The sequence below is a fragment of the Pyrus communis genome, chromosome 2 (genome assembly GCF_963583255.1).
Source record: "Pyrus communis chromosome 2, drPyrComm1.1, whole genome shotgun sequence".
NCBI lineage: Eukaryota > Viridiplantae > Streptophyta > Magnoliopsida > Rosales > Rosaceae > Pyrus > Pyrus communis.
Window position 1 is genome coordinate 8,589,714 of NC_084804.1, and position 15,404 is coordinate 8,605,117.

Below are 15,404 nucleotides of genomic sequence, written 5' to 3' on the forward strand. Positions count from 1 at the left end.
AAACAATCTTTATGTGTTTCCGTTACGAAAGAATTACATCTAACTAAGCCAATACCAACAAATATTCCAAAGAAAGAAGTTTGATCATTGTTTTACATCTTAGGGTCAGATAAATATGGAATTCTGGATCATGGGCTTCATTACGGGCTATTGATAAAATAACAAGTGCTAAGACAACCTTTAAACAATCTAGGTATGGCTATCTGCACATAAGAAATAGGGTTATTATACAAAATGGTCCATGAGATTTGCATGATCAATAAAAATGGTCCCTGAGATTGTTCACCATCCATGATTTTGGTCATTCCGTTAAAAACTCTTTGGGCAATTTTCAAAGCTTCGTAACTCAATCGATTCTTAACCAAATTTGACCAATAAAATATTAAAATAAAGATAAGAAAGTGTAGAACAAGATTATACCTATTTGGAAGCCCAATGATTGCCGGAGATGGCCGAAAAATAGCCTGAAATGTGACTGGTCAGCGGGAAAACTGAAAAACTAGCCGGAAACTGGGTAAACTTTAAACGTTCATAACTTCTTCAATACTCAACCAAATTGAGTGATTAAAAAACGAAAATCATACTTCTCGACGAGACGAATAGAATGATATCTTTCTTTACTGCTAAGTCGAGGTGGTTTGGCCAGAAAACTAATCGAAAGTGGCTAACTCGAAAATGGTTAGCCACTTTCAAGTCGTTGTCGGTCCAAACCACAGCGAGTTAGCCTTCAAAAAAAGTACTATTCTCTTTGTCTCGTCAAGAAGTATTATTTTCGTTTTTGAATCACTCAATTTGGTTGAGTATTGAAAAAGTTATGAACATTTAAAGTTTACCCAGTTTCTGACGAGTTTTCTAGTTTTCCCGCGGATCAATCACCTTTCAGGCTATTTTCCGGCCATCTCTGGCAATCGTTGGGCTTCGAAATGGTATAATCTTATTCTACTCCTATCTTCGTTTTGATATATTATGGGTCGAATTTAGTTAAGAAACGATTGAGTTACAAAGTTTTGAAAATTTCCCAAAATCGTTTTTAACAGAAGAACCAAAATGATGGATGGTGGACAATCTCAGAGACTATTTCTATTGATTTTCAATCTCAGAGACCATTTCTATTGATCATGCAAATCTCAATGATCATTTTGTATAATAACCCTAAGAAATATGGACTCGATTTTGGACGTGTTTTTACACAAGCAAGTGGTGGGTTATTGGGAGGTGCAGAGGCCTGGATAAAAAGAGGAAGAAGAAATGAGAGATGGACGCTTGTGGCAGCAGAAAAGGGTAGGAGGGAGAGACAAGGTAGTTAACAGGAGGTTGTGTGGGATCGTAACCCTTTGATCTGTGAGGAACTAGCAGGACCAATCGATCCCAATTTTCCGCACATAAAGGATTTAGAGAGGATCCCGTCCCATTTGTGAAGATGTGGGGAAATGTACTACTCAGGAGAGATTTTTTCAAGTAACAGCTATTCATGTGGTACTCTATATGTGATAATACAGATAGAAAAAATGATATATTTTCTGTATCACTCAACTTATATAATGATACATAGAGTACCTATTTAAATATTAGACAGTTGAAAAAAATTTCTCTCTACTTAGAAAGTTCAAAGATCAATATCATGTGCTAATTCCGAGTCGCATACTCTCACTTATAGATAATACACTTGCAAATGTGCTAGGTTAGTTATTAAGAGGTGATTTCCGCATTCATTTTTTCACTTCCACATACTCCTCCTCCTTTTTATAGTCTACATATATTTAATAAATCAAAAGTTAATAAAGAGAAAACAGCAGTGCGAAAATCTCTTGTTGTAACATCAAATATTCAGCGGCTGTCTTTTCTTCTCTCTCCCTTTTCTTTTTTGGTCGTGTAAAGGTGAAAATCTATATATTGAAATAAGAGAAGGAAAAAAGAAAAAAAAAAAAAAAAGAACCTTGTGGTAAACAAACATAACTCGGACAAATTCTAACTAGTCATATGTCCCACGTAAAGTGCAGAATCAAACAAATGCGGGCAGATATGGAAGCTCTGATGACAACCAACAAAAAGCTAGAGAACCGTTTAAGACCAAATCTTTCGCTGCTCAGCAAGACTCTTGCAAAACCCGGTAGCAGTTTGGCAGGTTCGATCCTTGTTACTCATGCTAAATTGGCGATATCGGTTGCAGAATGGAACACGGAAGAATTCCAATTCCCCGAGACAGCAGTCACCAGCAGGAATGAGAAAAGCTGAAAAAGATAAAACTATCAAAACGATTTCTTCTCGTATGAAACCAGACCATGAACTCCACCTTCTACTTGTGCTGCTCCTGTTCTTACCTGCATATATAGTTCAATACATTGTCAACTGATTGCGAAACCATATTAGTTGTTGATACAACCATCATAACATCTCAGGATGGAATGGGCTTTTCCTTGAGGTAATAGATGAGGCTGGAAAACTATCTAAGAATGGGGAGAGGGAAGAACCTCAGAGGTTACCGGATTCTTCTCTATAAGTAAATAAGTGTCTGTATATGTGTGACACACTGACCACCAATACAAATACTCTAGATTAACAGATTTCTTCCCTACTTATTTCGGTAGTTTAACTTGAGAGTGACGAACCAGATACAATAGACAATGGAACGGACTACGAAAGAGTAAGTTATCGAAAGAAGCATTGGCTACAACATCAATTCTTATTTAAAGTATAGAACTAAAATGACATCCTTAATAATGATGGCATGAATAACACAACAACGTATGCAAAATGGTCTACTTACCTCAAGCCTTAAAATGCTTGATTTTAAAAAGTCATGAGCAGACTGCAGTGAAGAAGCACCAAGATCTTGGAAACCTTGTTTTACAGCTTGCATTGTGTATGGTATGGACTTTGAAAGTTCTAGGATGGTACTAGTTTAACCTAGAAAGGGGTGAATAGGTTCCAACTTAAAAATCCAATTCAATTTTCAATTTAATTTTCAGTTCTCAAATTAAATTCACATTCACATCACATATCAAACTATCATACTCATATGCAATTAAAACGATAAATAAAAAATGCACAAGGATGTAGGATTTAACGAGGCAAAACCCACCACTGGGAAAATCCTCGGGCTCCCAAGCCAGGACAAACACTAAGAGAAATAAGTACAGAAAGACTTACAAAACTCATCAACTAGACACGCATACTAGTAGGCAGTTTTGTCTCCGCGCTTTGCTACTCGATCTCTCTTTAGTCTTCGAGTGGAAGTGGCATGACACTAACGCAGCCGTCAATCACTGTCTCCTCGAACTTTGCAAGATACTAACTCGATCATGCAAAATGTATGTAATGAAATGTTTTTTGGAAATCAACCAATTATGAAAATCACAAGGCACATTTTCATAATTGATTTCAATTGAAGCGCATGAAAAATTAGTGAACAAAAACTAATATTTTCTTTGAAAAACACTTGGCAATAAACTGATTTTTCTGAAACGAAAAATAACTCTCATTGCACTTAGGGCTGCTAACAAACGTTTGCTTTCAAATGATAGATCATGTGTTAAAAGCAAACTAAAAAACACTCTGATTCATCAAGATGAAAATATAAACCGACTTAACCCAAGGGCATGCGTCACATGAATTTTCTCTCTGTTTAATGCATTGCTGCTAGTGTTTATATCATACGGAAACAACCTAAATGCATATGTAGCAGCAGTAGGAAAAACTCTAAACTGATCTAATGCATGCGGCAAACAAAACATAAAAACATATTCACTTGGTGCTGATGCTCTGTTAACCAGTCTGTGTTATGCGGCCGCACCCAACCAGGTAACTAGGACTTCTATTTATATGTGCAGCAGCTAGACTCTCTTATCCCTATCATATACGCGTGAACCACAAGCCTAATAAGACCTAATCACTTACCAGTTAAGATATAATGAGATAACTAGGTGAAGGGATATATATGCAAAACCCGAGACATTAACATCAAGTTAAATTCTTAAAAGTAAAACAAGGTTATGCGGCAAGACTAGGATCCCAAAGGTATATATGCATATATATGCTAGGGTTTTAAGCTGACTTAAAATTATGGGCTTAAACTAAAGCATAGTTAAACTAAATGGCCCATTGAATGCAAATTTAGACTATATGAATATGCATGCCAAATTTACCTGAGTGAATGTCTCTGAAAACGTTTATCATTTTGTGATCGAGAGCATGTGAGACAAACTTAGACTAAAATAATTACAACTGAAAACAAGCACTAGTCTAAGATTACAGACTCAGGCGTTTTGTTTAGGAATAGCCAATTTTATCCTAACAGACTTCAAAACAGAACCATTGTCTCATTGTCTGCAACTGCCCCAACCACCCCCCTTGCAATTTTCAGCTTAGCTATCTCCCCCAAGTACCTCTGTTCACTCCCTTTTGTCATTGCTTCAATATACCCCATGCCTCGATATTTTTTAACTAGGCAACCACTCTAATAGAAAACATGAATTCACTTACATCACACCGTTTCATTAATACAGGTTAAGCATGCTGAAAACTAATCAACAATGACAAAGAAATAACAAACCACATGTTGCTTGTAAAAGACAAGTATTTTGAAAGTCCGGTGCAATTATGCATGATATATACATACATATATATATACAACTTTTTCTTTTAGTTCAAAATTAAGAAAATTTAATCAATTGCTTGATAAGATAATAACCATTAAAAAGGGAAACACACAGAAATGAAATACTATGTCCAATACAGTAAATAAGTTTAGCTTGGACACAGTACCGAACCCTTACCTAGCCTAATCCTAACCCATTTTGCCACTTACTCTCCCCACTTGTGCTAACCCGAAGGAGTCCAAACACTGTATGTAGGCTTCAAACTTATTAAGTTCAGGTCATCAAGGAGAGAGTCCATGCAAATACGAATGGCATTCCCAATGATGTAAAGGCATTAAAGATTGATGGCAAATCATAACACATCAGTGAAGTACAACTGATCTGTCGAACATTATTGATGCAGTCCAAAAAGGATGAGAAATAATTCAAGATGTCTAGACAACATGGATATATTTGATCGGATTTGGATCCTCTCTTGAGCCTAAGGAGAGAATCCTCCTGACCAAGCAGTATGGACCATTGGATAAAACTTTAAAGGAACCCCCATATTTGTAGCTGTTGGATAAAAATCCAACGGCCCACACTGCTTGATCAAGAGGATCCTCTCATTGGGCTCAGGAGAGGATCCAAATCCCATTTGATCCTCCTATCTATAAAGGTATGTTACGGATAACTTCTTGTTTCCAAGATCAATACTCATCAAACTAGAATAATTTTGCAAGGAATTAAGAATTTCACTGCCAAAATCATTGTTGTTGAGCTTTAATATTTGCAATGAACTTAATACCCCTAATGAAGTGGGAACATTACCAGAGAGATTGTTTAGACCAACATCTAGAAACCACAGTTTGCTCCCCACACTCCATGTACGTATGAGGCAATTCTCCAAAAAATTGATTGCTCCTTAAAGACAAGACTACCAATTGTTGCATGTTGCAAACATAGGGAGGAATAATGACATTCAAATTATTATCATAAAGAGTTAAAACGCTCAAATTAGGCATCATCAGGCCAATATTGAAAGGAATTGGCCCGGAAAATAGATTGCTTCCAAGATGAAGGTAAGTGACATTGGTGGACTACCAAAGCGAGAGTGGGCCCTCCAACTGATTATAACTCAAATCAATATATTTTAGACTTGAAAATTTCCAATGTGAGGGAAGATTTCTACGAAATTGATTGTTAGACAAGTCTAGAAGGATGAGTTGGGAAAATATTGTAAGTCTCATGAGAGATGCACACTTGTTAATACGTGGATCTAAGGTTTGAGGTTATACAGTTCCAGTATGACTTTTTTTGTAAGCTACCAAAAGGTGTGTACGATAAGGAATGTAGCTAAACAATCCTGATAAACTATACTAATGTTATATTAGCTGATATGGATACTTGGGATTGCATGATAAGGTTGAGTTCAATTAGGACTAACATTATGGGAAGTCTCCTAGTTGAACACCACTGCATAAGGTATAAATATAGGGTCCCTGCACTCTCAATTGATACGCAATAAAAGAGCCTCACGCCCCATAGTATTGAGCCATTGCATTCTGAGATTGACGAGTTGCAGAAGAAGCCTATCTCATGTTCTAGCCAACATGGTTTCTTCAGGTTAGTGGCTATTTGGTTTTAGTGAATCAGTTATGTATTAAACTAATCTTACAGATATCAACTAGGGGTGGGCGCGGGTTGGTATTAAACTAATCTTACAGATATCAACTAGGGGTGGGCGCGGGTTGGTTTGGGTTGGTTAACCGAATGTGGCGGGTTGGTTTGGATTGGTTCTCAATTTATTTGAAAATGAAAATACATAATAAATTTCTCTTCCAAAAGCTACAAAACATAGCAACAATATGAGTGATTGCTCAAAGTAAAGCACAAATGAAGCAGCCCAAGGATAGCACCAAAGCATCAGCTGATGCGTTCTCCAAATGGTGCCCATGTTCTTCTAGAAAGGGACTCTTAAACTAATTGGTTCCCAATTGTTTCCATGTCGTGGAAACACGGTAACTTGTAAATAACTAACCAGTTATATTACTACACGTATTAATTATGATTAAAAATTAAAATTAAAAATATGCGGGTTCGGTTAACCACATCCTAAGAATTTTGGGAGCCGATTGACAAACCGATTAAAGTTGATACAGTTCGGTTTGACAACCAAAAATTAAAAAAAATAAATAAATAAATAAAATCAAACCAAACCATCGATGCGGTTCAGGTGGTTCAACCTTTTTTTTTTTAAATGCCCAGCCCTAATATCATCCATTCCTCTGGTATGGAATCCAAGATTCAATTACGATTTAGAAAGATGTCAACTAGTTCAGTTTGTAGTTGAAGCCATATCCAAAAACTAGGACTTACCTGATAGTTTATTATCACAATTGTGTAGAGCTTGAAGGGAGGAACCCAATCATAAGCCTGGTTGAAAATGAGGGACATGGGTCGGTCTCTGTTTCCTATAAATGTTAGTGCAATTGATGCTAGCACTCCCCTTTATATATAACCCACTTAAGTGATAAATGAACAATAGCAAAGAGCGCGCAACTTTCTTTTGGCTTATTTCTTCCAAGTTTATCTAAAACTCGACATCATTCTCACTTTTTCCTGAAACGCATATTAGGTCACTTGAGTACTAATTATTCAACCAAAGTGTTAAATACTAATTATGTCAAGTTAGTTTAATAGTTAAATGAATTAAAGTCATGATTAATTTAGTTATTAACGTCGCCACTCACTCTCATACTCCTCTTCTAGTAGTTCAGATATAATCAAACCGCTTACCATAACTTTTACGTCAATGGTGCTGGTTAGATATACTAATTAAAACTCAGTTATTTTGGAATCAAAAAGAAAAAAAAATAAGAAACTTTTTAGTAATTAGTTGCTGCTGTCTAGGAAGTGTTAAAAATATTTGAAGCATAAAAAGTTGAAAACATATGAAGTACTTAACGAAATGATGAAGCAATTGCTTGAATACAAAGTACAGGGCATAAACATGAGAACAACCCTAACACGCATGTACTGAATACAAAAGTAGTTTGGGTATCAAGTTTTTGAGGACGAAATAACTGGTATAATTGTTATGATGTAATATGTAAGGGTTCCATTTCTATGCTACAAATGGTATGGATGCACGAAGAGATTTTTCAATCTATTTGGATCAAAGTTCGGTACATAAAGTGTAATAATACAATTTGATAAAAAGTTGAAAAGAAACTTTCAATTATTTATATTATGACATTTAATGTATCAGACCGTGTTTCCCGATACACTGAAAAATTTCTCTACAAGACCACTCTAGATCATTCAATACTATTATCATTTAATGCTATGTAAAATGGAAGAATTTTCCGTAATTTAACTTTGAATAATATTTTATTCAATATATAATTAAAAAAAAATTATTTGCAATCGGGGCGATCCCTGATGGGTCCTAGATGGCCGGCTCATGGGGCTTCCCTTCCTATTCCAGGTGGCTTAGAACCTATTGGTACGTCTATTGACTGCATTTTCTTTGCCAGAATGATCTCCATTTGCAGATGCGACCCGCTAATCATCATCTTCCCTGCATATATGCAATGATGAGAAGAAACTTTCATCATTAGTTAACATATATAGATGTTAAAGGCTGGTAACCTTTCCAATTTTCTGGTTTTTAGTTTTTTTTTTTTTTTTTTTAATTTTATTTTTCATCTGTTTGAGAACTAGAAACTAAAAACAAAAAATAGAAATCAAGACAGATTTAAAAAAAAAAAAATATATATATATATATATATATATATATATCTCTTTTAATTTTCATTTAAAAAAATGGCAGACGAAATAGTTATCAACCCTAAACAAGAATTTAATATGTGAGAGAGAGAGAGAGAGAGAGAGAGAGAGAGAGAGAGAGAGAGAGAGAGAGAGAGAGAGAGTAACTGTGTACTGGAGGTTCAGAAACATTGGCAAAGACTAATTTTGATGAGAACAATAGCAATAGAAAGAAGGGAATCATGTAAGCACCGCAGGCCTTGTGATTGTGATCCATTTTAATTACTCGCTGGAGATACAAAAGTTTGGCTCCTTTATTCCCGTAGCTAGCTATCAGCGAAAGCTAGCCCTTTATATAATGTGCGATCTAGGCGACACCACATATCTAAACGCGTTTTAGCCTCTTTTTTTTTTTTTATTAGCACTTATTTGGCATCGGACTGACGACCGCGTGCTAAGTCAAATTAATGGACTAGTTCAATCTTTCATACAATGGAGATCGTATACGTACGTGATTCGGATCGCATCCACAGTCAAATTTAAAACCGAATGACTTGGACATAAGATTGAGATAATTAATAATACATTGACGTATATCAAAAGCTATAAATGGATGAGGATCCTCTCATGATCCTCTTTGTGAGGATTTCTATCCACTTATCGTACATCGTAAGGTCAGTTTTTTTAAGATACTGTTTGTGTTTAATTAACAAATTCAAAATGATTTCTAACCTCACGATGTACGATGAATGGATAAGATGTGAGAATCAAATTCTCACAAAGAGAATCTAGATGGGATCCAAATCCTATATAAATAATAAGAAAATAATAATAACTAAGGTACAAAGCTGGACCATGAACCAACTTCCAGTTATGCATGAAACCCTAGCTAGTTTAAGAAGATGATTAGTTTTTGTGTACGCAAGTAATGCAATTATATCAAGCTCGTATACGAATGTTGGTATTATACGTGTAGAATGGTACGTACCCGCTTCTTCTAGCTTATTTCTATTCCGTCTCATCTTGCAATATAATCTCACGACAGTAATTTAAAGAGAATTTTTGCCAAAAGAAAATAATTAGTTGACGTAGATGCTAAAATAGGTGGCTGCTAAATCGGTACTTATTTTATACGTAAGCACACCAAATCCGGACTCGTAGAGTTGGTTTTTTTTTTTTTTTTTAACAACAAACAATAGAGTTTAAATTTTTTAGTATTACACATTACACACATTATTTTGTTACAAATATTGTTAGTAAGAATATTAGTGACAGTAGAGTGAAAGGAAACCCTAGCTAGAGAGAAATGAGATAGTCCTACACCATAGCCCCCGACTCACGGCTTTGGTTTGAGGGTCGTCCCTTCTCGCTCTTTTTTATATTGGAAGATGTCAGGGGAATTTTTTTTTTAATCATATTTTGTAAATTATATAATGTGACAGTTAATGATTAAAGTTGTTTTTTAAACTTTTAAAAAAAAATTAATCATCAATTGTCACATCATGTGATCTAAAAAATATAATCTTTCTAACATCTTCCCTTTTTTTTTTTTTTCTGTTTTTGAACTTAAACTCAAATTAGAAGAACATCCTTTGTGTTATTTTGCTGACTAAATTAGGATTATATATTTTATTGGTCATGCACGATTCTCTACGTGAGCTTTGCGTTAAGATTCGTCTCGACAATTATGTTGTGATTGGATAGTTGAGAAGATTTACTCATTATCTGGTGTCATCTTTGTCCTTCAATGCAATGTTTCTTTCTATTGGTTTGAAAAACTTATTATCTTTTCAAGTTACATTATTTGAGCGTTGTAATTTTTTTGTTTGTATATTATGTCACTTATGTAAAAAATGTTAATAAATATTGTTACTCGTGATGAAATAATAAAAATATCAAATAACGTGTTCTGGTTATGGGACAAGTCCGAAAAGAAATGTATTATGAGACTATTTCTAAAGGAGATATCAAATTTTAAATCTAAAATTTAAATTTAATGGCTTACATGGCACTTTGGCATTTTTAAAATTTTTGCTCTCTAACCGATATGTTAAATTTTAAATATAAAATAATAATTTATATGTAATTTCTTTTCATTGGGAATGAAAATAAACAAAAGAATAATGCTTTAAACCAATAAAAAAAATTAATAAAAAGTATTTAATAATTAACCGATATGTCAATCCATGTCATGCCACATCAGATTTGGCTTCTCGGTTGAAAAACATTAATATTGTTTTTTGTTACCGTTATTATTGATTTTGATAATTTAACATCGCTTTTGAATGTGCTCTAAGGCTTCACTATCGAATGTCTCTTTGAAAAAAATAAAAATAAACCTCAAATGTCCAACGTAATTAATAACTTTGTCAATGACTCATCAGGAAGTGGATAGAAAACGTGCAGCGTACTACACCAGAAAATAGGGGCCGGTCATACGTTGAATCGATCCCAAAGGCCCTATAGCGACAACATAGGGAGGAAATATTGGCGTCGGTAAATTTTTTCATGACGAATTTTCTACTTTTGGCGAGGAGGTGTTTTCCTAGCGGTCAGTACAAATGCGCGTTCTAATCTATTGAGTTGCCAAATACAATTCTTATGTGTCATTGTAGTTAGCTACTTAGCCTCATGGTTTAATAGTATTAAATTCAATTCTCGTCAAAGAGAATTTGAACTATATATTGTTAGCTTATTGTGAGGCTTTGTCTATTGTAAGGTTTTACCTATTGTGTTAGTTCATGGTACTATTAAGTTTCATAAACAGTGTAATAAGTTTCATAAATAGTGTCGTACTGTTAAGTTTCATAAACAATGTAATACAGTTAAATTTCATAAACAATGTAATAAGTTTCATAAACAGATCAGTACCATTAAATTTTATAAACAATTTGTGTAAGAAGCGCTCAGGTTTGAGTGTCAAAATTCTTTTTTTAATATTAAAATTATGCTTTTTCATTAAAATTTAAGTTTTTTTTTTGTCATTTTTATTAAAATTTAAGAGCTTTTTTTTTATAAAAATTTAAGTCATTTTATTAAATAAAGTTATCACATAATTTTTTATTAAAATAAACTTAATCCAAGTCATTTTTATGAAAATTTCCCTTTTTTTTATTTTTTTTTAATTTTTATAGTCTTCAATGTATTTAATAAATCAAAGGTACTAAAGAGAAAACGGTCACTTTTTGTAACATCAAATATTCAGCGACTCTCTTTGCTCGTCTCCCTTTTCTTTTTGGCCACGTAAAGATACGAATCTTTATTTAAGAAAAAACCAAGTGGTAAACAATTGAAACCGCATTAATGAAAAGTTGTTTAGTTTCGATGATCATTAAATTAGCAACAGTCTTACAAAACCCGGTAGCAGTTTGACAGGCTCGATCCTTTTTACTCATCCTAAATTGGCGATACTGGTTGCAGAATGGAAAAGCTGGTAGAGTACCCAATTCCCCGAGACAGCAGTCACCAGCAGGAATGAGAAAAGCTGAAAAGATATAACCATCAAAACGACTTCTTCTCGTACGAAACCAGACCATGAACTCCACCTTCTACTTGTGCAGCTCCGGTTCTTACCTGCATATATAGTAAAGACATTGTCAACTGATTGAGAAACCATATTAGTTCTTCATACGACCGTCGTAACATCTCAGGTCCCATAAGCAATTACAAGGTAATCATGGAGTGGGCTTTTCCTTTAGGTAATGGATGGGGCTGGAAAACTATCTGAGAAGTGGGGAGAGGGAAGAGCCTGAGAGGTAACAGGCTTCTTCTCTGTAAGTAAAGAAGTGTACACCCAATACCAGTACTCTAGATTAAGGGATTTCTTCCCCACTTTTTTTCGGTAGTTTAAACTTTAACTTGAGAGTAACGAACCAGAATACAACAGATAATGGAACGGACTACAAAAGAGTAAGTTATCGAAGTAGCATTGGCTGCAACATCAATTCTAATTTAAGGCACAGAACTAAAATGATATCCTTATTAATGATGACATGAATAACACAACAACATATGCAAAATGGTCTACTTACCTCTAGCCTTAAAATGCTTGATTTTAAGAGGTCATGAGCAGACTCCAGTGAGGAAGCACCAAGATCTTGGAAGCCTTGTTTTACAGCTTGCATTGTGTATGGTATGAATTTCAAAACAGAACCTTTGTCTGCAACTGCCCCAACCACCCCCTGTGCAATTTTCAGTTTAGCTGTATCCCCCAGGTACCTCTGATCACTCCCTTTTGTCATTGCTTCAAGAGATCCCATGCCTCGATATTTTTTGACTCGGAAACCATTCTAATAGAAAACATGAAATCACTATATCACATGTTTCCTTAGTACAGGTTAAGCATGCTGAAAGCTAATCAACAATGACACAGAAATAACAGACAGTATGTTGCTTGTAAAAGACGAGTATGCCGAAAATCCAGTGCAATTATGCACAATATACATACACACACACACACACACATATATATATAACTTCTGCTTTTAGTTCAAAATTAAGAAAATTTAATCAATTGCTTAACAAGATAATAACCTTTAAAAACGAAACACACAGAAATGAAATACTATGTCCAATACAGGACCCCATAAGTTTAGCTTGGACATGCATCCATGAAAAATCCAATCACAGTTTCAGGGAACTGGACCCTTACCAAGCCTAATCCTAACTGATTTTGTCACTTACTCTCACCACTTGGGCCAACCCAAAGGAGTCCAAATCCCCTGACTGTATGTAGGCTTCAAACTTATTAAGTTCTGGTCATCAGGGAGAGAGTCCATACAAACAAACAAATGGCATTCTTAATGATGTAAAAGAATTAAAGATTGATAGCAAACCATAACACATCAATGAAATATAACTGATGTGTCGAACAATATTGATGCAGTCCAAAAAGGATGAGAAATAATTCAGGATGTCTAACAAACTTAGAAACATACATCTTCTAGGTATGTTTCTTTACCAACCAGAGCTGTAATTCAGTATTCGTAAATCTGCCTAATAAACTCCTTAAACCACTCAAAAAGTCATAAAAGAACTAGAAAAGAAATTTTGAAGTAAACATTCAAACAAGAGAGAAGAAGTGTGAAAGTAAAATTTTATATCTGATGGTATGAGCAGTATCTCGGTTCCAGCAATAAAAACATGAGTAAATCCCAGACATACCTGATATACAAAAGCCCCGGGAGCCTCAGTGCTCCCAGCTAAGAAGCTTCCCATCATGACAGTAGAAGCCCCTAGGACCAAGGCCTTCACAATGTGTCCAGAATTGGAAATTCCACCATCAGCAATCACAGGCACACCACTTTGTGAAGCGATAGATGCAACCTTGTAAACAGCAGTTGCCTGATACATATCACCAAAATCAAAACAACTTTGTAAAATGGTATAGCTATCAGCAACCCTTGCAAATAACAAATTGTCAAACAACAACAACCAAGCCTTATCCCACTAAGTGGGGTCAGGTGTATGAATCCTAGAACGCCACTGCGCTCGGTTTTGCACCAAGTCTTCCGTTAGCTCCAATTACTCCATATCTTTTCTTCTAAGACTCTTTCAAAGTCTTAATATGAATTACACCGTGTTAATCAACTACATGATTATTGAGACCAGAAGGTAAACTCAAAACCCTTGTTTCTAAGTTCTATGTTTCCAAGTATCTAATAACAAGAGAGTAAAGCACCCATCAAAACAATGATTGTTAAGTAGGCACACTGTCAATGATTAAACAAATCCTTACTCAAACATTTATCACCCACTAAGAGTTTAAGCAATTTAACCAGTCACTACAAATATCATAACTTTCAACACTCTCCACATTCTAACAAGCCTTAATTTAGACACCACCAATGATAACACAACCTAAAGCATCTATCACAAAAACAAACAAGTAAACAAAAAGAAGGCATCTTTATACCTGTCCGCGGCCGACGGCGCAGACCTCTTGAGTGGTACAAATTGAGCCAGATCCCATTCCAACCCTCAACCCATCAACACCAGCCTGAATCAAATTCTGCGCCTGACTCACCGTCACCACATTCCCACCAACTACATCCAAATTCGAGTACATTTTCTTCACATACTTTATCATCTCAATCTGATAAATGGAGTTCCCCTGAGAGCTATCCAACACCACCACATCAATCCCTGCCTTCACCAACTCCTCCAATCTCTCCTTATCCGACTCCCTAGTCCCGATCGCCGCCCCGACACGCCATGTCCCGTCGGGCCCCACCGTCCCAACCGCCAATTTGGGGTACCCTTTAATCCTCTCCACCTCCTCCTTCGCCACCACATCCACAACCTCATTGTCCCTCACAGTCGCCACCACATCTCGCTTTTTCTGCTCCATGTACTCCCCAATCGCCCCCAAATCGTAACTCCACGGCACCGTGAAGTCCGTACAGTTCACCATGTAATCGTATATCTTCACCTCCTTGTCCCCCAACTTCACCCAATCCTTACCAGCCACGTACCCCAAAAGCTTCGAACTGGGGCTGCCACTCTCGGTAACCAGGACGTAGGGATTGGAAGCGTCGAAAACGTCGTCGGATTGGATTCGATCGCTTGGGGATTTGAATACGGGATTGGAAAGAAGCGGGACCCGGCGGGACTTGACGGACCGGACCATGTGCGCTTGCTCGGACGACGTCGAGTTGGAGTGGATGATGCCGATGCCGCCGAGTGCGGCCATGGAGACGGCCATGTGGGACTCTGTGACGGTGTCCATCGGGGACGATACGCAGGGGATCGAGAGAGGGACCCGGCGGCTGAGTTTGGAGGCTAGATGGACGGAGTCGGTGGGGAAGTCGATGTAGTGAGGGAGGAAGATGACGTCATCGTAGGTATACGAGTAGCCCTGGTTGAAGAGGCGATCGGAGGAGAAGCCGTCTTCGAAGATTGAGGCGGACATTGCGGTGGTTACGATGGAGGGGGAGGAAGGCGGCGGGTTCAGGGTTTTTTGCGACTAGTGAGTGAGGTGGGTAAATATGGAGGGAAACGTCCAAATTCATTGGTTGAGTGTGGACGGGTGCATGAAACCTACCCGTATTGATACTT

At 36.3% G+C, this 15,404-nt stretch overlaps 1 protein-coding gene across 2 annotated transcripts; it reads right to left on the reverse strand.

Moving 5' to 3' along the window:
- Positions 1 to 1,993: 1,993 nt before the first annotated feature.
- Positions 1,994 to 15,377, reverse strand: LOC137725447 (inosine-5'-monophosphate dehydrogenase 2-like). Of its 2 annotated transcripts, none has more exons than XM_068464135.1 (4): positions 14,263 to 15,377; positions 13,512 to 13,691; positions 12,380 to 12,637; positions 1,994 to 2,321 (listed from the first exon to the last, which is right to left on the reverse strand). In XM_068464135.1, the coding sequence occupies exons 1-4, from the start codon at positions 15,256 to 15,258 to the stop codon at positions 2,250 to 2,252; spliced, it is 1,506 nt and encodes a 501-aa protein (XP_068320236.1). In that variant the 5' UTR covers positions 15,259 to 15,377; the 3' UTR covers positions 1,994 to 2,249. The 2 variants fall into 2 exon arrangements, with proteins under 2 accessions (XP_068320236.1, XP_068320235.1); XM_068464134.1 differs by lacking the exon at positions 1,994 to 2,321 and adding an exon at positions 11,631 to 11,921 and having other exon boundaries at positions 14,263 to 15,375.
- Between the last annotated feature and the right edge of the window lie 27 nt (positions 15,378 to 15,404).

Bases quoted from the DNA above. Each gene is read 5' to 3' on its own strand.
- LOC137725447 (XM_068464135.1), bottom strand. From the start codon at position 15,258: ATGTCCGCCTCAATCTTCGAAGACGGCTTCTCCTCCGATCGCCTCTTC. The intron at 13,692-14,262 runs GTATAAAGATGC...GATATGTATCAG, and splicing joins GCGCCGTCGGCCGCGGACAG to GCAACTGCTGTTTACAAGGT. The intron at 2,322-12,379 runs GTAAGTAGACCA...CTATATATGCAG, and splicing joins CAAGCATTTTAAGGCTAGAG to GTAAGAACAGGAGCAGCACA.